Source organism: Limanda limanda, chromosome 10 (assembly GCF_963576545.1).
Source record: "Limanda limanda chromosome 10, fLimLim1.1, whole genome shotgun sequence".
Taxonomy (NCBI): Eukaryota; Metazoa; Chordata; class Actinopteri; order Pleuronectiformes; family Pleuronectidae; genus Limanda; species Limanda limanda.
This window is the reverse complement of record NC_083645.1, coordinates 2,993,629-3,016,313: the sequence shown is the minus strand read 5'-3', so window position 1 is coordinate 3,016,313 and position 22,685 is coordinate 2,993,629. Positions and strand designations below refer to the sequence as shown.

Here is a 22,685-nt window from a genome sequence, read left to right as displayed (position 1 = left end):
TCCAGATATTTCTGGTTTATTTTGTTAATATGTAAGTTTAATGCTTCACCTTTGTTACGGTCACACCGCAGGACATTTTGCGTATTTACCTTAAAATATAATCAAAACATAACAGATATTTCATACAAAATCATAAGTTTAAAACAAAGTACCATAATATGCATCACATCCATGTGTTGTTTAAGTGGTTAAATGCATCTAAATAGACATTTACACTTAATTACAGAAAAATCATGTGTCATGTCATCCACCCATATATTAAACAAAAAAAATAAATAATTGTATTTTTTTTGGGGAATGCATATCGCGACCCCGCCTCTGTGTCTCGCGACCCCCCTCCCCACTTTGGGAACCCCTGACTTAGATAGATGTATAGCGACATGCCTGGTGGGCGGAGACGGAAGTCCGTGGTAGTATCACCACCCTTACAGGACGTGCTCTCTAAACAGAACAAGCGCTCCTTGACTCGACACAGAGGAGGTGACCGGAGAGAAAAGTTCACTTCTGCGTGCGCAGGTGGATGAAGCAGGTGCTTATAAGAAGGTAAGTTATGCTGACATTACATCGTGATTTATTATAAGTGAGCTAAGCCAATTTGATTTAGATGTAGCATGTGGTCAAAGAAACGTTTTTTTAAACTGGTAAAAGCACACATTAACATGAGCCTGGTAGCTTAACTTAAGTTAACATTAAGTTAAATGTGAATTATCACTGCTTTGGACGTTACAAAGTTATTAAGCAACAGGTTTTGTGCCTTGCTGATTTTTACTCGTTAGGGAGAGCCAGGAGGGACAGCTACTACTACAGCTACAGATTAATGTTAGCACGTGGCTAACGGCCTAGCTAGCTAGGCCGTTAGCCACGTGCTAGGCCGTTAGCCACGTGTTAACATTAATCTGCCCGGCACCTGGCTGGTTAAACATGGTGGGTAGTAGGCTATGGTTTGTTTTATCATTAGCTATCAGTTACTTGAATGAATGACACAGAAACAGTGTGATGAATTTGACACAAGAAAGCTCGGTTTTAAGTGTAACATGCTATCTATCCAAAAGCAGCATTTTGCTGAGGATTGAGGATTGGAAGTTCATGTTGAATTCGGGCCTGCGAGGCAGCCATTTTACTTAATGACATGTGGTGATGGGGTAGGGCACATCAAGTCACATCTCTGTCATGCTGCTGTTTTTTCCAAGTAAGGTTATAGTGATTGGGAATGGGTTATTTTTTTTAGTCAGCAGCAGCATCCTGTTACACTGCAGTGGTCCAGATTTGATTGTCTTAACATATAATTTTTTGTATATGTGTAAGATGGCTTTAAAGCTCAAGATTATTATCTGTTTGGATTAAAACTGCACTATATTTGATTATAGGATTATCAATGGCAACAATTAGACCAAGGAAACCTCCTGAAAGGGATGCAATTGAGTATGCAGCCCAGTCCCATGACAAGACTGCAAAGTTAGAGGTGAAGTTCATCAACTCTTTTAAAGGTAAGGTTTGTGTGTTTTATTATACTTTGGTTTTGATATTTTGTAGTTCTCTCTGAGCTTACCTCTGACTAGTACTCAGGTTTAGTAAAGAAAAAAAAATTGATTATTTGCCATGACCTTGAGACAGTTTATGAGTCCTTTGCCCAGTATAATGGGCCAGCAGGATTTTCAAAGCTAGCGTATTGTATATATAACTTTAAGCCAATTTGTGCATGCATTACTGTGGTCAACTTTTATTGTTGATATTCTCTTATCCTCTTGTGTTATGAAATGAATAGCTTCCACTTATATAGCTTCTAGGTATATTAAATAATCTGATAGTAAATCTTTTCAACAGCATAATGTTATATGTAATTGTGCCCTAGGTCGAGGTGTGTTTGCCAAGGCCCCATTCCAAAAAGGAGAATTTGTTGTGGAGTACAGAGGGGAGTTAATAAATTCTGAAGAATCGGAAAGGAGGAGGAAGATATATCATAGAAGATGTGCTGTGTTCATGTTTGACCTCTACTGGAAAGAGAAAACATGGTGGTAAGGATGACAGACTTTTACATTTCTGAAGTGTTTAGTTTTTGTGTTATATCAAAATGTGTGATATTAAAGGGATAGTTCACAGACACGTGCCACCAAGGAGGATATTAGAGGACTGTTACGCTACAAACAGAGTGTAAATGATGCCAATTCAAGTTAAATATGAATTTACTTATGAATTTACTTGTGCTCCCGCACAAGCAGTTTATAGGTTATTATTTATAGTTTATTATTTTTTCTGTTGTTTTTCTACATCTGAAGAAGAGGTTACATTTAATTCAGTTGGATTGGATTTGGCTGCTACACTGTTTACCCCTGATACTCGACTCAAACACTTCACCCACCTTCCCATAGGCATAGTGGGGAGTGGATAATAAGTGAACTTACATTTTTCGGTGAACTATCCCTTTAAATTTTTATTGTTGACTTAGCAACAATAACCATCAGTAATGTAACCTGTGTTGCACAGACTCACTTGAATAAAGGCTAGAACTCAGTTTATTTTTCAAAGAATCTGTCAACTTAAGGTATTATTCACTATTACTAGCTGTGTAACTAAAAAAAGATCTCATCTTATCTGAAGTTTACTTTCTAAGGACCAATTTAAAATTGTTGACATATTCAATAAAATTTTATGAAGCTTAACAATGATTTATTTTCTTTTTTAAGTATCGACGCATCTAGAGAAGATGGTACTCTGGGAAGAATAGTCAATGATGACCACAAACAACCGAACTGCAAAATGAAGAAGGTCTTATCAGAGGGCAAGCCACACCTCTTTCTCTTTGCATTGAAAGACATTTCTGTTGGAGAAGAAATTACATACGACTATGGAGGGACTGATTGGCCTTGGAGGAAAGAGGTTTGTCACAATTGAGTTGCTGAATGTCAGTGTGAAAGGGATGTTTGTTTGCTGAAATATTATGTGTATTGGCTTAAACATCAGAGATGCTGAAAATATTTATTTTCTCAGCATTTAACCAAATCTGGGTTTTACCTGTCTATTATTTTAAGTTTTGCCTTTTTTAACTTTGCAATCTGTTATGATTGGGCTATACAATTTAATTTATTGTCTTTCATTTGTTCATAATTTAGTCTTTCACTCTTTCCTGTTTGAGTAATTGTTGAAATCATTGAACTTGACGTCTAGGTACCAATGAACGGTAGATTGATTTTGAGTCAGATGCATGAAATATTTCTGTATTGCCTTCACTCTGAGATGTTGTTGTCTTTTGTTTCTGCCTATTGCTATTGTAGCTGAATTGAAATATTGCTCCTGCTCACCAGCTACTCAATAATGATGTTAAACTCATTCTTCAGGTTGCTGGACATTCAACTGTCGCTGTCACTGACACTTTTGAGGCTGAGATCGCCATGACTCCTGAGAAGGATCCTCAGAGACCACCATTCTTCAAGAGCCAGGTACTGATTTGTGTTTGACTTAATTCTATTTAATGTATTCCTACTTTAGTTTGGACACTTTACTCTTTGGTCATTGTAGAAGTGATTGAACTTGAATATACATTACGTTTTTTCTTATTTCAAATGTATTCACCAAGCACATGCTGGTTTTGGTGGTTTAATGGGGACCAGTCAGGGTCCTTTGAGAAGACCATTCTCAAACACACCAGTCAGGTCTCTTGTTTTTGTGGGGACCAGGTGATTCATAAAGTACGCATTAAATTACACATATTTGATCTTTTCTGTCCTTAAACTTAAAAAGCACCATATAATATATTTATCACAGAATTCAGAGCCAATTGAATCTTTGTAAAGTTAGAATGATTTTGAGTCAGATACAGGTATTTTGATTCTGCCTATTGCTATTGTAATTTAATTGAAATATTGCTCCTGCTCACCAGCTACTCAATAATGATGTTAAACTCATTCTTCAGGTTGCTGGACATTCAACTGTCGCTGTCACTGACTCTTTTGAGGCTGAGATCGCCATGACTCCTGAGAAGGATCCTCAGACACCATCATTCTTCAAGAACCAGGTACTGATTTGTGTCTGAATAAATTGTATATAATGTCTTTACTCTTTAGTCATTGTAGAAGTGATTGAACTTGAATGTACATTTAGTTTGATCTTATTTCAAATGTATTTACCAAGCACATTCTGTCTTTAAACTTAAAAAGCACCATATAATATATTTATCACAGAATTCAGAGCCAATTGAATCTTTGTAAAGTTAGAATGATTTTGAGTCAGATACAGGTATTTTGATTCTGCCTATTGCTATTGTAATTTAATTGAAATATTGCTCCTGCTCACCAGCTACTCAATAATGATGTTAAACTCATTCTTCAGGTTGCTGGACATTCAACTGTCGCTGTCACTGACTCTTTTGAGGCTGAGATCGCCATGACTCCTGAGAAGGATCCTCAGACACCATCATTCTTCAAGAACCAGGTACTGATTTGTGTCTGAATAAATTGTATATAATGTCTTTACTCTTTAGTCATTGTAGAAGTGATTGAACTTGAATGTACATTTAGTTTGATCTTATTTCAAATGTATTTACCAAGCACATGCTGGTTTTGGTGGTTTTATGGGGACCAGTCAGTGTCCTTTTATAAGACCAGTCTCAAACACTCCAGTCAGGTCACTTGTTTTTGTGGGGACCACGGCAGCTGATTCATAAAGTACACATTAAATTACACATATTTGATTTTTTTCTGTCCTTAAACTTAAAGAACACTATGTAAGACACATGTCTTTGGACATGAGCTGAGTTTGCATTCTACCAGTCATACCAGTTGTTGGTCACAGGTCAATTTCGTCCTTTTAGAAGACCAGTCTCAAACACTCCAGTCAGGTCACTTGTTTTTGTGGGGACCACGGCAGGTGATTCATAAAGTACGCATTAAATTACACATATTTGATCTTTTCTGTCCTTAAACTTAAAAAGCACCATATAATATATTTATCCCAGAATTCAGAGCCAATTGAATCTTTGTAAAGTTAGAATGATTTTGAGTCAGATACAGGTATTTTGATTCTGCCTATTGCTATTGTAATTTAATTGAAATATTGCTCCTGCTCACCAGCTACTCAATAATGATGTTAAACTCATTCTTCAGGTTGCTGGACATTCAACTGTCGCTGTCACTGACTCTTTTGAGGCTGAGATCGCCATGACTCCTGAGAAGGATCCTCAGACACCATCATTCTTCAAGAACCAGGTACTGATTTGTGTCTGAATAAATTGTATATAATGTCTTTACTCTTTAGTCATTGTAGAAGTGATTGAACTTGAATGTACATTTAGTTTGATCTTATTTCAAATGTATTTACCAAGCACATGCTGGTTTTGGTGGTTTTATGGGGACCAGTCAGTGTCCTTTTATAAGACCAGTCTCAAACACTCCAGTCAGGTCACTTGTTTTTGTGGGGACCACGGCAGCTGATTCATAAAGTACACATTAAATTACACATATTTGATTTTTTTCTGTCCTTAAACTTAAAGAACACTATGTAAGACACATGTCTTTGGACATGAGCTGAGTTTGCATTCTACCAGTCATACCAGTTGTTGGTCACAGGTCAATTTCGTCCTTTTAGAAGACCAGTCTCAAACACTCCAGTCAGGTCACTTGTTTTTGTGGGGACCACGGCAGGTGATTCATAAAGTACGCATTAAATTACACATATTTGATCTTTTCTGTCCTTAAACTTAAAAAGCACCATATAATATATTTATCCCAGAATTCAGAGCCAATTGAATCTTTGTAAAGTTAGAATGATTTTGAGTCAGATACAGGTATTTTGATTCTGCCTATTGCTATTGTAATTTAATTGAAATATTGCTCCTGCTCACCAGCTACTCAATAATGATGTTAAACTCATTCTTCAGGTTGCTGGACATTCAACTGTCGCTGTCACTGACTCTTTTGAGGCTGAGATCGCCATGACTCCTGAGAAGGATCCTCAGACACCATCATTCTTCAAGAACCAGGTACTGATTTGTGTCTGAATAAATTGTATATAATGTCTTTACTCTTTAGTCATTGTAGAAGTGATTGAACTTGAATGTACATTTAGTTTGATCTTATTTCAAATGTATTTACCAAGCACATGCTGGTTTTGGTGGTTTTATGGGGACCAGTCAGTGTCCTTTTATAAGACCAGTCTCAAACACTCCAGTCAGGTCACTTGTTTTTGTGGGGACCACGGCAGCTGATTCATAAAGTACACATTAAATTACACATATTTGATTTTTTTCTGTCCTTAAACTTAAAGAACACTATGTAAGACACATGTCTTTGGACATGAGCTGAGTTTGCATTCTACCAGTCATACCAGTTGTTGGTCACAGGTCAATTTCGTCCTTTTAGAAGACCAGTCTCAAACACTCCAGTCAGGTCACTTGTTTTTGTGGGGACCACGGCAGGTGATTCATAAAGTACGCATTAAATTACACATATTTGATCTTTTCTGTCCTTAAACTTAAAAAGCACCATATAATATATTTATCCCAGAATTCAGAGCCAATTGAATCTTTGTAAAGTTAGAATGATTTTGAGTCAGATACAGGTATTTTGATTCTGCCTATTGCTATTGTAATTTAATTGAAATATTGCTCCTGCTCACCAGCTACTCAATAATGATGTTAAACTCATTCTTCAGGTTGCTGGACATTCAACTGTCGCTGTCACTGACTCTTTTGAGGCTGAGATCGCCATGACTCCTGAGAAGGATCCTCAGACACCATCATTCTTCAAGAACCAGGTACTGATTTGTGTCTGAATAAATTGTATATAATGTCTTTACTCTTTAGTCATTGTAGAAGTGATTGAACTTGAATTTACATTTAGTTTGATCTTATTTCAAATGTATTTACCAAGCACATGCTGGTTTTGGTGGTTTTATGGGGACCAGTCAGTGTCCTTTTATAAGACCAGTCTCAAACACTCCAGTCAGGTCACTTGTTTTTGTGGGGACCACGGCAGCTGATTCATAAAGTACACATTAAATTACACATATTTGATTTTTTTTCTGTCCTTAAACTTAAAGAACACTATGTAAGACACATGTCTTTGGACATGAGCTGAGTTTGCATTCTACCAGTCATACCAGTTGTTGGTCACAGGTCAATTTCGTCCTTTTAGAAGACCAGTCTCAAACACTCCAGTCAGGTCACTTGTTTTTGTGGGGACCACGGCAGGTGATTCATAAAGTACGCATTAAATTACACATATTTGATCTTTTCTGTCCTTAAACTTAAAAAGCACCATATAATATATTTATCCCAGAATTCAGAGCCAATTGAATCTTTGTAAAGTTAGAATGATTTTGAGTCAGATACAGGTATTTTGATTCTGCCTATTGCTATTGTAATTTAATTGAAATATTGCTCCTGCTCACCAGCTACTCAATAATGATGTTAAACTCATTCTTCAGGTTGCTGGACATTCAACTGTCGCTGTCACTGACTCTTTTGAGGCTGAGATCGCCATGACTCCTGAGAAGGATCCTCAGACACCATCATTCTTCAAGAACCAGGTACTGATTTGTGTCTGAATAAATTGTATATAATGTCTTTACTCTTTAGTCATTGTAGAAGTGATTGAACTTGAATGTACATTTAGTTTGATCTTATTTCAAATGTATTTACCAAGCACATGCTGGTTTTGGTGGTTTTATGGGGACCAGTCAGTGTCCTTTTATAAGACCAGTCTCAAACACTCCAGTCAGGTCACTTGTTTTTGTGGGGACCACGGCAGCTGATTCATAAAGTACACATTAAATTACACATATTTGATTTTTTTCTGTCCTTAAACTTAAAGAACACTATGTAAGACACATGTCTTTGGACATGAGCTGAGTTTGCATTCTACCAGTCATACCAGTTGTTGGTCACAGGTCAATTTCGTCCTTTTAGAAGACCAGTCTCAAACACTCCAGTCAGGTCACTTGTTTTTGTGGGGACCACGGCAGGTGATTCATAAAGTACGCATTAAATTACACATATTTGATCTTTTCTGTCCTTAAACTTAAAAAGCACCATATAATATATTTATCCCAGAATTCAGAGCCAATTGAATCTTTGTAAAGTTAGAATGATTTTGAGTCAGATACAGGTATTTTGATTCTGCCTATTGCTATTGTAATTTAATTGAAATATTGCTCCTGCTCACCAGCTACTCAATAATGATGTTAAACTCATTCTTCAGGTTGCTGGACATTCAACTGTCGCTGTCACTGACTCTTTTGAGGCTGAGATCACCATGACTCCTGAGAAGGATCCTCAGACACCATCATTCTTCAAGAACCAGGTACTGATTTGTGTCTGAATAAATTGTATATAATGTCTTTACTCTTTAGTCATTGTAGAAGTGATTGAACTTGAATGTACATTTAGTTTGATCTTATTTCAAATGTATTTACCAAGCACATGCTGGTTTTGGTGGTTTTATGGGGACCAGTCAGTGTCCTTTTATAAGACCAGTCTCAAACACTCCAGTCAGGTCACTTGTTTTTGTGGGGACCACGGCAGCTGATTCATAAAGTACACATTAAATTACACATATTTGATTTTTTTTCTGTCCTTAAACTTAAAGAACACTATGTAAGACACATGTCTTTGGACATGAGCTGAGTTTGCATTCTACCAGTCATACCAGTTGTTGGTCACAGGTCAATTTCGTCCTTTTAGAAGACCAGTCTCAAACACTCCAGTCAGGTCACTTGTTTTTGTGGGGACCACGGCAGGTGATTCATAAAGTACGCATTAAATTACACATATTTGATCTTTTCTGTCCTTAAACTTAAAAAGCACCATATAATATATTTATCCCAGAATTCAGAGCCAATTGAATCTTTGTAAAGTTAGAATGATTTTGAGTCAGATACAGGTATTTTGATTCTGCCTATTGCTATTGTAATTTAATTGAAATATTGCTCCTGCTCACCAGCTACTCAATAATGATGTTAAACTCATTCTTCAGGTTGCTGGACATTCAACTGTCGCTGTCACTGACTCTTTTGAGGCTGAGATCGCCATGACTCCTGAGAAGGATCCTCAGACACCATCATTCTTCAAGAACCAGGTACTGATTTGTGTCTGAATAAATTGTATATAATGTCTTTACTCTTTAGTCATTGTAGAAGTGATTGAACTTGAATTTACATTTAGTTTGATCTTATTTCAAATGTATTTACCAAGCACATGCTGGTTTTGGTGGTTTTATGGGGACCAGTCAGTGTCCTTTTATAAGACCAGTCTCAAACACTCCAGTCAGGTCACTTGTTTTTGTGGGGACCACGGCAGCTGATTCATAAAGTACACATTAAATTACACATATTTGATTTTTTTCTGTCCTTAAACTTAAAGAACACTATGTAAGACACATGTCTTTGGACATGAGCTGAGTTTGCATTCTACCAGTCATACCAGTTGTTGGTCACAGGTCAATTTCGTCCTTTTAGAAGACCAGTCTCAAACACTCCAGTCAGGTCACTTGTTTTTGTGGGGACCACGGCAGGTGATTCATAAAGTACGCATTAAATTACACATATTTGATCTTTTCTGTCCTTAAACTTAAAAAGCACCATATAATATATTTATCCCAGAATTCAGAGCCAATTGAATCTTTGTAAAGTTAGAATGATTTTGAGTCAGATACAGGTATTTTGATTCTGCCTATTGCTATTGTAATTTAATTGAAATATTGCTCCTGCTCACCAGCTACTCAATAATGATGTTAAACTCATTCTTCAGGTTGCTGGACATTCAACTGTCGCTGTCACTGACTCTTTTGAGGCTGAGATCGCCATGACTCCTGAGAAGGATCCTCAGACACCATCATTCTTCAAGAACCAGGTACTGATTTGTGTCTGAATAAATTGTATATAATGTCTTTACTCTTTAGTCATTGTAGAAGTGATTGAACTTGAATGTACATTTAGTTTGATCTTATTTCAAATGTATTTACCAAGCACATGCTGGTTTTGGTGGTTTTATGGGGACCAGTCAGTGTCCTTTTATAAGACCAGTCTCAAACACTCCAGTCAGGTCACTTGTTTTTGTGGGGACCACGGCAGCTGATTCATAAAGTACACATTAAATTACACATATTTGATTTTTTTCTGTCCTTAAACTTAAAGAACACTATGTAAGACACATGTCTTTGGACATGAGCTGAGTTTGCATTCTACCAGTCATACCAGTTGTTGGTCACAGGTCAATTTCGTCCTTTTAGAAGACCAGTCTCAAACACTCCAGTCAGGTCACTTGTTTTTGTGGGGACCACGGCAGGTGATTCATAAAGTACGCATTAAATTACACATATTTGATCTTTTCTGTCCTTAAACTTAAAAAGCACCATATAATATATTTATCACAGAATTCAGAGCCAATTGAATCTTTGTAAAGTTAGAATGATTTTGAGTCAGATACAGGTATTTTGATTCTGCCTATTGCTATTGTAATTTAATTGAAATATTGCTCCTGCTCACCAGCTACTCAATAATGATGTTAAACTCATTCTTCAGGTTGCTGGACATTCAACTGTCGCTGTCACTGACTCTTTTGAGGCTGAGATCGCCATGACTCCTGAGAAGGATCCTCAGACACCATCATTCTTCAAGAACCAGGTACTGATTTGTGTCTGAATAAATTGTATATAATGTCTTTACTCTTTAGTCATTGTAGAAGTGATTGAACTTGAATGTACATTTAGTTTGATCTTATTTCAAATGTATTTACCAAGCACATGCTGGTTTTGGTGGTTTTATGGGGACCAGTCAGTGTCCTTTTATAAGACCAGTCTCAAACACTCCAGTCAGGTCACTTGTTTTTGTGGGGACCACGGCAGCTGATTCATAAAGTACACATTAAATTACACATATTTGATTTTTTTCTGTCCTTAAACTTAAAGAACACTATGTAAGACACATGTCTTTGGACATGAGCTGAGTTTGCATTCTACCAGTCATACCAGTTGTTGGTCACAGGTCAATTTCGTCCTTTTAGAAGACCAGTCTCAAACACTCCAGTCAGGTCACTTGTTTTTGTGGGGACCACGGCAGGTGATTCATAAAGTACGCATTAAATTACACATATTTGATCTTTTCTGTCCTTAAACTTAAAAAGCACCATATAATATATTTATCACAGAATTCAGAGCCAATTGAATCTTTGTAAAGTTAGAATGATTTTGAGTCAGATACAGGTATTTTGATTCTGCCTATTGCTATTGTAATTTAATTGAAATATTGCTCCTGCTCACCAGCTACTCAATAATGATGTTAAACTCATTCTTCAGGTTGCTGGACATTCAACTGTCGCTGTCACTGACTCTTTTGAGGCTGAGATCGCCATGACTCCTGAGAAGGATCCTCAGACACCATCATTCTTCAAGAACCAGGTACTGATTTGTGTCTGAATAAATTGTATATAATGTCTTTACTCTTTAGTCATTGTAGAAGTGATTGAACTTGAATGTACATTTAGTTTGATCTTATTTCAAATGTATTTACCAAGCACATGCTGGTTTTGGTGGTTTTATGGGGACCAGTCAGTGTCCTTTTATAAGACCAGTCTCAAACACTCCAGTCAGGTCACTTGTTTTTGTGGGGACCACGGCAGCTGATTCATAAAGTACACATTAAATTACACATATTTGATTTTTTTCTGTCCTTAAACTTAAAGAACACTATGTAAGACACATGTCTTTGGACATGAGCTGAGTTTGCATTCTACCAGTCATACCAGTTGTTGGTCACAGGTCAATTTCGTCCTTTTAGAAGACCAGTCTCAAACACTCCAGTCAGGTCACTTGTTTTTGTGGGGACCACGGCAGGTGATTCATAAAGTACGCATTAAATTACACATATTTGATCTTTTCTGTCCTTAAACTTAAAAAGCACCATATAATATATTTATCCCAGAATTCAGAGCCAATTGAATCTTTGTAAAGTTAGAATGATTTTGAGTCAGATACAGGTATTTTGATTCTGCCTATTGCTATTGTAATTTAATTGAAATATTGCTCCTGCTCACCAGCTACTCAATAATGATGTTAAACTCATTCTTCAGGTTGCTGGACATTCAACTGTCGCTGTCACTGACTCTTTTGAGGCTGAGATCGCCATGACTCCTGAGAAGGATCCTCAGACACCATCATTCTTCAAGAACCAGGTACTGATTTGTGTCTGAATAAATTGTATATAATGTCTTTACTCTTTAGTCATTGTAGAAGTGATTGAACTTGAATGTACATTTAGTTTGATCTTATTTCAAATGTATTTACCAAGCACATGCTGGTTTTGGTGGTTTTATGGGGACCAGTCAGTGTCCTTTTATAAGACCAGTCTCAAACACTCCAGTCAGGTCACTTGTTTTTGTGGGGACCACGGCAGCTGATTCATAAAGTACACATTAAATTACACATATTTGATTTTTTTCTGTCCTTAAACTTAAAGAACACTATGTAAGACACATGTCTTTGGACATGAGCTGAGTTTGCATTCTACCAGTCATACCAGTTGTTGGTCACAGGTCAATTTCGTCCTTTTAGAAGACCAGTCTCAAACACTCCAGTCAGGTCACTTGTTTTTGTGGGGACCACGGCAGGTGATTCATAAAGTACGCATTAAATTACACATATTTGATCTTTTCTGTCCTTAAACTTAAAAAGCACCATATAATATATTTATCCCAGAATTCAGAGCCAATTGAATCTTTGTAAAGTTAGAATGATTTTGAGTCAGATACAGGTATTTTGATTCTGCCTATTGCTATTGTAATTTAATTGAAATATTGCTCCTGCTCACCAGCTACTCAATAATGATGTTAAACTCATTCTTCAGGTTGCTGGACATTCAACTGTCGCTGTCACTGACTCTTTTGAGGCTGAGATCGCCATGACTCCTGAGAAGGATCCTCAGACACCATCATTCTTCAAGAACCAGGTACTGATTTGTGTCTGAATAAATTGTATATAATGTCTTTACTCTTTAGTCATTGTAGAAGTGATTGAACTTGAATGTACATTTAGTTTGATCTTATTTCAAATGTATTTACCAAGCACATGCTGGTTTTGGTGGTTTTATGGGGACCAGTCAGTGTCCTTTTATAAGACCAGTCTCAAACACTCCAGTCAGGTCACTTGTTTTTGTGGGGACCACGGCAGCTGATTCATAAAGTACACATTAAATTACACATATTTGATTTTTTTCTGTCCTTAAACTTAAAGAACACTATGTAAGACACATGTCTTTGGACATGAGCTGAGTTTGCATTCTACCAGTCATACCAGTTGTTGGTCACAGGTCAATTTCGTCCTTTTAGAAGACCAGTCTCAAACACTCCAGTCAGGTCACTTGTTTTTGTGGGGACCACGGCAGGTGATTCATAAAGTACGCATTAAATTACACATATTTGATCTTTTCTGTCCTTAAACTTAAAAAGCACCATATAATATATTTATCACAGAATTCAGAGCCAATTGAATCTTTGTAAAGTTAGAATGATTTTGAGTCAGATACAGGTATTTTGATTCTGCCTATTGCTATTGTAATTTAATTGAAATATTGCTCCTGCTCACCAGCTACTCAATAATGATGTTAAACTCATTCTTCAGGTTGCTGGACATTCAACTGTCGCTGTCACTGACTCTTTTGAGGCTGAGATCGCCATGACTCCTGAGAAGGATCCTCAGACACCATCATTCTTCAAGAACCAGGTACTGATTTGTGTCTGAATAAATTGTATATAATGTCTTTACTCTTTAGTCATTGTAGAAGTGATTGAACTTGAATGTACATTTAGTTTGATCTTATTTCAAATGTATTTACCAAGCACATGCTGGTTTTGGTGGTTTTATGGGGACCAGTCAGTGTCCTTTTATAAGACCAGTCTCAAACACTCCAGTCAGGTCACTTGTTTTTGTGGGGACCACGGCAGCTGATTCATAAAGTACACATTAAATTACACATATTTGATTTTTTTCTGTCCTTAAACTTAAAGAACACTATGTAAGACACATGTCTTTGGACATGAGCTGAGTTTGCATTCTACCAGTCATACCAGTTGTTGGTCACAGGTCAATTTCGTCCTTTTAGAAGACCAGTCTCAAACACTCCAGTCAGGTCACTTGTTTTTGTGGGGACCACGGCAGGTGATTCATAAAGTACGCATTAAATTACACATATTTGATCTTTTCTGTCCTTAAACTTAAAAAGCACCATATAATATATTTATCCCAGAATTCAGAGCCAATTGAATCTTTGTAAAGTTAGAATGATTTTGAGTCAGATACAGGTATTTTGATTCTGCCTATTGCTATTGTAATTTAATTGAAATATTGCTCCTGCTCACCAGCTACTCAATAATGATGTTAAACTCATTCTTCAGGTTGCTGGACATTCAACTGTCGCTGTCACTGACTCTTTTGAGGCTGAGATCGCCATGACTCCTGAGAAGGATCCTCAAACACCATCATTCTTCAAGAACCAGGTACTGATTTGTGTCTGAATAAATTGTATATAATGTCTTTACTCTTTAGTCATTGTAGAAGTGATTGAACTTGAATGTACATTTAGTTTGATCTTATTTCAAATGTATTTACCAAGCACATGCTGGTTTTGGTGGTTTTATGGGGACCAGTCAGTGTCCTTTTATAAGACCAGTCTCAAACACTCCAGTCAGGTCACTTGTTTTTGTGGGGACCACGGCAGCTGATTCATAAAGTACACATTAAATTACACATATTTGATTTTTTTTCTGTCCTTAAACTTAAAGAACACTATGTAAGACACATGTCTTTGGACATGAGCTGAGTTTGCATTCTACCAGTCATACCAGTTGTTGGTCACAGGTCAATTTCGTCCTTTTAGAAGACCAGTCTCAAACACTCCAGTCAGGTCACTTGTTTTTGTGGGGACCACGGCAGGTGATTCATAAAGTACGCATTAAATTACACATATTTGATCTTTTCTGTCCTTAAACTTAAAAAGCACCATATAATATATTTATCCCAGAATTCAGAGCCAATTGAATCTTTGTAAAGTTAGAATGATTTTGAGTCAGATACAGGTATTTTGATTCTGCCTATTGCTATTGTAATTTAATTGAAATATTGCTCCTGCTCACCAGCTACTCAATAATGATGTTAAACTCATTCTTCAGGTTGCTGGACATTCAACTGTCGCTGTCACTGACTCTTTTGAGGCTGAGATCGCCATGACTCCTGAGAAGGATCCTCAGACACCATCATTCTTCAAGAACCAGGTACTGATTTGTGTCTGAATAAATTGTATATAATGTCTTTACTCTTTAGTCATTGTAGAAGTGATTGAACTTGAATGTACATTTAGTTTGATCTTATTTCAAATGTATTTACCAAGCACATGCTGGTTTTGGTGGTTTTATGGGGACCAGTCAGTGTCCTTTTATAAGACCAGTCTCAAACACTCCAGTCAGGTCACTTGTTTTTGTGGGGACCACGGCAGCTGATTCATAAAGTACACATTAAATTACACATATTTGATTTTTTTCTGTCCTTAAACTTAAAGAACACTATGTAAGACACATGTCTTTGGACATGAGCTGAGTTTGCATTCTACCAGTCATACCAGTTGTTGGTCACAGGTCAATTTCGTCCTTTTAGAAGACCAGTCTCAAACACTCCAGTCAGGTCACTTGTTTTTGTGGGGACCACGGCAGGTGATTCATAAAGTACGCATTAAATTACACATATTTGATCTTTTCTGTCCTTAAACTTAAAAAGCACCATATAATATATTTATCCCAGAATTCAGAGCCAATTGAATCTTTGTAAAGTTAGAATGATTTTGAGTCAGATACAGGTATTTTGATTCTGCCTATTGCTATTGTAATTTAATTGAAATATTGCTCCTGCTCACCAGCTACTCAATAATGATGTTAAACTCATTCTTCAGGTTGCTGGACATTCAACTGTCGCTGTCACTGACTCTTTTGAGGCTGAGATCACCATGACTCCTGAGAAGGATCCTCAGACACCATCATTCTTCAAGAACCAGGTACTGATTTGTGTCTGAATAAATTGTATATAATGTCTTTACTCTTTAGTCATTGTAGAAGTGATTGAACTTGAATGTACATTTAGTTTGATCTTATTTCAAATGTATTTACCAAGCACATGCTGGTTTTGGTGGTTTTATGGGGACCAGTCAGTGTCCTTTTATAAGACCAGTCTCAAACACTCCAGTCAGGTCACTTGTTTTTGTGGGGACCACGGCAGCTGATTCATAAAGTACACATTAAATTACACATATTTGATTTTTTTCTGTCCTTAAACTTAAAGAACACTATGTAAGACACATGTCTTTGGACATGAGCTGAGTTTGCATTCTACCAGTCATACCAGTTGTTGGTCACAGGTCAATTTCGTCCTTTTAGAAGACCAGTCTCAAACACTCCAGTCAGGTCACTTGTTTTTGTGGGGACCACGGCAGGTGATTCATAAAGTACGCATTAAATTACACATATTTGATCTTTTCTGTCCTTAAACTTAAAAAGCACCATATAATATATTTATCACAGAATTCAGAGCCAATTGAATCTTTGTAAAGTTAGAATGATTTTGAGTCAGATACAGGTATTTTGATTCTGCCTATTGCTATTGTAATTTAATTGATATATTGCTCCTGCTCACCAGCTACTCAATAATGATGTTAAACTCATTCTTCAGGTTGCTGGACATTCAACTGTCGCTGTCACTGACTCTTTTGAGGCTGAGATCGCCATGACTCCTGAGAAGGATCCTCAGACACCATCATTCTTCAAGAACCAGGTACTGATTTGTGTCTGAATAAATTGTATATAATGTCTTTACTCTTTAGTCATTGTAGAAGTGATTGAACTTGAATGTACATTTAGTTTGATCTTATTTCAAATGTATTTACCAAGCACATGCTGGTTTTGGTGGTTTTATGGGGACCAGTCAGTGTCCTTTTATAAGACCAGTCTCAAACACTCCAGTCAGGTCACTTGTTTTTGTGGGGACCACGGCAGCTGATTCATAAAGTACACATTAAATTACACATATTTGATTTTTTTCTGTCCTTAAACTTAAAGAACACTATGTAAGACACATGTCTTTGGACATGAGCTGAGTTTGCATTCTACCAGTCATACCAGTTGTTGGTCACAGGTCAATTTCGTCCTTTTAGAAGACCAGTCTCAAACACTCCAGTCAGGTCACTTGTTTTTGTGGGGACCACGGCAGGGGATTCATAAAGTACGCATTAAATTACACATATTTGATCTTTTCTGTCCTTAAACTTAAAAAGCACCATATAATATATTTATCACAGAATTCAGAGCCAATTGAATCTTTGTAAAGTTAGAATGATTTTGAGTCAGATACAGGTATTTTGATTCTGCCTATTGCTATTGTAATTTAATTGAAATATTGCTCCTGCTCACCAGCTACTCAATAATGATGTTAAACTCATTCTTCAGGTTGCTGGACATTCAACTGTCGCTGTCACTGACTCTTTTGAGGCTGAGATCGCCATGACTCCTGAGAAGGATCCTCAGACACCATCATTCTTCAAGAACCAGGTACTGATTTGTGTCTGAATAAATTGTATATAATGTCTTTACTCTTTAGTCATTGTAGAAGTGATTGAACTTGAATGTACATTTAGTTTGATCTTATTTCAAATGTATTTACCAAGCACATGCTGGTTTTGGTGGTTTTATGGGGACCAGTCGGTGTCCTTTTATAAGACCAGTCTCAAACACTCCAGTCAGGTCACTTGTTTTTGTGGGGACCACGGCAGCTGATTCATAAAGTACACATTAAATTACACATATTTGATTTTTTTCTGTCCTTAAACTTAAAGAACACCATGTAAGACACATGTCTTTGGACTTGAGCTGAGTTTGCATTCTACCAGTCATACCAGTTGTTGGTCACAGGTCAATTCCACCTTCCAGACTCCACCTTAACTTTTTCTCAACTGTAATGCGTCCAGCAGTGCTATAGCTGGCAATATAGTTAAGACAGAAATCAGAGCCAATTTGAATCTTTGTATCGTAACTATATTATTTCTTAAATATGTCCTTTATTTTCTATAGGGCCCAGATGAACCAGTACTGCATATTCCAATGCAAAAAGTTGGAATGAAGTCATCTCTTGTGGTTTACACAGATTCTGATATATCACATAGTCCATCCAAGAATTCAGATTCTGACTCTGAATTTAGCCTCTCCAAACGGAACCGAGATTCAATACCACGGCTTGGGAAGACCAAAAGCGTACAGGTAAGGAACACACACAATATATACAAAAGATGAATGCATCTGCTTAACATTTCTTTACTGATACTTTGCATTTTGTGTGAAGTGTTTATAGTAAATGTTTAATTAGTGTGCTGACTTTAATTTAATGTACATTTTCATCTTTAAAGATGAACAACCAGATTCAGTTCGATTCAGACGAGACTTTGGCCTTCACCACAGATGGCAGTGAAGAAGAATACATTCCTGACACCAGTCAGGATTCATCTGATGGAACAGACACAACTGAAGCTTTCGATCCAGGTGACCAGAGGAATATCATGCCCTCACTGACCGAACTGAACAATTGCTCTACAAAGCTGCGTAAAAGAGGACGGTCACCCTCAAGAACAGGAAGCGGCACAGGTGAAAGACCTAAAAAGCAAGCTGTAACCAGGGGTCGAGACACGGGAGACCTTTTCGAAACGTCGACTGCGGATCTGGAGCAAAACATTCCTGACAGTTCTTCTTCCCAACATGATGGTTTGGCTGAGGGTTCACTTTCCATACATGCTGTTTGTAAAAAAGACAATGGTTCCAGGATGTACAACAAGAAATATTATTGTTTGTACTGTAAGATGGGGGTTGGGAAAATGGCAAGGCATTTGGAGCGTGCGCATATCAATATGCCAGAGGTGGCACTGGCTGTGTCCTTCCCAAAAGGCTCTAAAGAACGGAGAATGCATCTGGAGCATTTGAGAAATAGAGGCAACTTCGCGCACAATGTTGAGGTATTAAATGCAGGTGTTGGAGATCTTGTTCCTCGCAAGCAGCCAAAACAGGATTCCGAAGCACTGAAGTTCCTGCATTGCACGTATTGTCAGGGCTTTTTTGCAAAGAAACTCCTTTGGCGGCACATGATGATCTGCAAGTTCAAGCCTGCTGTTTCCAAAAAACCTGGCAAAACCCGTGTCCAGGCACTCTGTGCATTTTCCATACCTCCACCACCTGGTGTGAAAGTCGAATTTTGGAAGCTGTTAAGCAACATGATTCAAGATGAAGTATATTCTGCAGTCAAGTCTGATGTCTGTATTATGGAGTATGGTGAGCATCTGTATAATCGTCTTGGCTTTGGTGTTTGCAAACATGAATACATTCGGCAGAAACTGAGAGAGCTGGGAAGGCTTCTGGTATGCTCAAGGAAAACCACTCCCTTGACGACAATTCAAGACCACATCAAACCTGCAAATTTTTTGCATCTTGTTCAAGCAGTAAAACTTTTAGCTGGCCATGACAGTGAAACCAATTCATTTAAGAGCCCAAGTCTTGCCCTCAAAATTGGACATAGCTTGACAAAGATTTCAATGCTTGTTGAAAGCCGTGCACATGTACAGACCAACTACAATGCAGCAAAAGAGGCTCGTACATTCCGCAGAGTGTATGAAAGTAGATGGAATGAAATGATATCATCTGCATCACTGAGAACACTTCAGGAATCTAAGTGGAATGCCCCTCTGTTGCTTCCATTCACAAAAGACGTCCAGACTCTCCATTCTTATTTAGATGTGCAGCAACAAGATATTCACAGTAAGCTGTCCACAGAGACATCCCCCCAGACATGGTCACAGCTGGCAAAGATCACGATGACACAAGTGATTTTGTTCAATCGACGAAGAGCAGGGGAGGTGTCAAAAATGCCTCTCTCTGCTTATTTGAGTGAGGATTCATCTGACCCACATGAAGATGTAAATGAAGCCCTCTCAGACCTAGAAAAGAAACTCTGTCAACATTTCCGGAGGATAGAGATAAGAGGAAAAAGGGGAAGAAAGGTACCTGTGCTTTTGACCCCAGCAATGCAACAAGCTTTGGATCTGCTGGTCAGCAAACGGCAGGAATGTGGGGTTCCTCAGGAGAACATTTACTTGTTTGCAAGACCCTCCGCTTTTACCTGCTACCGTGGGTCTGATTGCCTTCGACACTTCGCCAAAGTCTGTGGTGCAAAAAGTCCAGAAAGCCTCACCTCTACAAAACTGCGCAAACAAACAGGAACTCTGTCTCAAGTTCTCAACCTCAGTAATACAGAACTGGATCAGTTAGCTGATTTTCTCGGCCATGACATTAGAGTGCATCGGCAGTTCTACAGACTTCCTGAGGGCACCCTCCAACTTGCTAAAATTAGCAAAGTTCTCATGGCTCTGGACCAAGGACGCCTGGCAGAATTCAAGGGCAAGACCCTGGATGAAATCAACATTGATCCTGAGGGTATTAATTATTCATCTTTCTTCACATTTCTCTGCATAAAATAAAATGTATTTATATAAAGTGATCAAACAATATTTATCTCCAATATCTCGCATGCTTTTTTAGGGTAAAATTGGAGCACGTCAGAATCAATAAATTGCACTAACAGTTATTCTCTCCCCTCCCACCCCCCCCCCCCCCAACCCCCACTAACTCACAGAGAATGTGCAGATGGACAGTGACACTGAGGTGGCGTGTGAGTCAGATTCACAAGGTAAGTAGTTTCATATGGCCTTGAATTTAACCATGCCTTTGTATTCAAGGATGTGCTATCCAATTATTGTATGCATCTAAATATATGCATGTGCATATCTAAATGTGCATCTGACACATATTTTTTCACGAGCTATTTGATTCAAATGCTGGAGGTCCTGGGTCAAAAATGTTAAGTTGATAAACCTATATTACTGACGATATGAATGAAAGATTAACTGGGAGAATGTGACTCCTACCATTGACGTGACACTGTCTCAGCTCGAGGGAAGATGTCTCACTCTGTTGGAACTACAGAAACGCTCAGTCCAGGACATTTTCAGTGATGATCTAGCTGGTATGAGAGACAGTGATCGCACCATATACTAATATTTTCTTTGTAGAAGTCTGATTTAAAAGACGTGCAGTCTATGGCTATAACTTATCACTGAAATCATCTCTTATAAGCTTAGACATGATGGCAAATTGATCATAGAATAATACAAACACACCTGCAGATCTACAGCACTGCACTTTATTAGTATAACTAATTTACAATGATGGTGTTGGCAACTCTCACCTCAGCTTTCTTTTTTCTCTTTCTCCCGTCTCTTTCTCTAAAAGATAAATTAGGCTAAGTAAAAATACATTAATACATGCCCGGATCTGCCCTGATACAAATCCTGAATACAAATTTACTGAAGAATGACTAATACTTTAGAATTACTTTTCTTTTTGTAATTAGTTTTCTTCTGATTTTCAGAGAGTCGGGTCACATCCAGTCAGAGGGAAGAGAAAGACCCTGCAATGCCAGATGTGGGTCATAGCAATGCAGCACCAGAGCAGGGCCCTCTGACACCTCAACAAGCTTCTCACTGCCAGTCACCAAAAAGGGGAAGAGGTAAAGTTTTAAGATCGAAGTTTGTTACTGTTGAATTTAATGTTTGAGTGTCAGTGTGTTTATGTTGCTGCACTGTGTGTACAGAGCTCAACCCTTCAATTGTGAATATTTATTTGTGTTAATTGTTTTACAGGTCGCCAACCTTTAAAGAGAAAAAAGTGGGAGACAGAGGAGATCCGTGCTGTGGAAAAACACTTGATGTACTTCATCACTTCATGCCGTGTTCCAGGGAAAAGTGACTGTGATAAGTGCCTTCAAATGGAAAAAACTGCACTGAAGGACCGAAATTGGTTGGGCATAAAATTCTATGTCAAGAATCGAATCACAACTCTCAAAAACAAAGTTTAATTGTTATTTGATGTCTGTTGACACCTGTTTTACATGTCACATGTTAAATCATAATCTCCCTTTATCTCAGTTTATCTAATCTGATGTCATAATTTCTTGCCTATAGTCTCGTATTTCATTTTCTATAATCTTTAATCATTTAAATCTTATTGTTTTCATATTTGCAAAAAGTGTTGGAGGTCTGTTAAGCTATAGAAGGAGTGTTCAACTAACAATTGTTTTTTTTATTGATGAACCTGTCAATAACGTTAAGTCTAACATGACTTCATTAATTAGCGTGTTTTTTTTTGGTCCCTAATGCTAATGTGTATGGAGGACCATACATGACTTAAGTATAAATAAATAAATATATAAATAAACAAATAAATGCATAAGGAAATAAGTACAGAAATAAATAGATAAATACGGGAATAAATACAGAAATTACTAAAATGTCTTAAATGTACTTATTTATATATTTATTTATTTTTACTTAAGTCATGTATGGTCCTCCATAAATGTGTTGTATTCACAATATAATAAGAAAGATAATCCTCTTATTTGAAGAGATGGTACCAGTGACTGGCATTTTTGTTTGATACTTTTTTGATATCTGACAATTTACAGTAAAGTGTTGTTGTTGAAATGGCCGAAGCATCTCATTTGTAGCAACTTCCATTAAATTTAAACAAGGAAATAAAAGATACAGGATTGTTCTGCTAATGATAGATA

The 22,685-nt window shown here is 37.4% G+C and overlaps 3 protein-coding genes across 3 annotated transcripts; all 3 read left to right on the top strand.

Annotated features, from left to right (window-relative positions):
* The first annotated feature begins 474 nt into the window (after window positions 1–474).
* Window positions 475–3,455, top strand: LOC133012212 (N-lysine methyltransferase KMT5A-A-like). The gene is made up of 5 exons (XM_061080192.1): window positions 475–543; window positions 1,368–1,487; window positions 1,853–2,015; window positions 2,685–2,877; window positions 3,336–3,455. Exons 2-5 carry the CDS (start codon window positions 1,376–1,378, stop codon window positions 3,453–3,455), a joined length of 588 nt encoding a protein of 195 aa, XP_060936175.1. The 5' UTR covers window positions 475–543; window positions 1,368–1,375.
* A 14,049-nt stretch (window positions 3,456–17,504) lies between these two features.
* LOC133012211 (uncharacterized) lies at window positions 17,505–19,507 on the top strand. The gene is made up of 4 exons (XM_061080191.1): window positions 17,505–17,572; window positions 18,092–18,277; window positions 18,424–19,422; window positions 19,502–19,507. Exons 1-4 carry the CDS (start codon window positions 17,525–17,527, stop codon window positions 19,505–19,507), a joined length of 1,239 nt encoding a protein of 412 aa, XP_060936174.1. The 5' UTR covers window positions 17,505–17,524.
* On the top strand, window positions 19,458–22,136 carry LOC133012072 (uncharacterized). Its single transcript, XM_061080035.1, has 4 exons — window positions 19,458–20,494; window positions 20,694–20,747; window positions 21,489–21,626; window positions 21,760–22,136. The coding sequence occupies exons 1-4, from the start codon at window positions 19,597–19,599 to the stop codon at window positions 21,972–21,974; spliced, it is 1,305 nt and encodes a 434-aa protein (XP_060936018.1). The 5' UTR covers window positions 19,458–19,596; the 3' UTR covers window positions 21,975–22,136.
* Window positions 22,137–22,685: the final 549 nt, after the last annotated feature.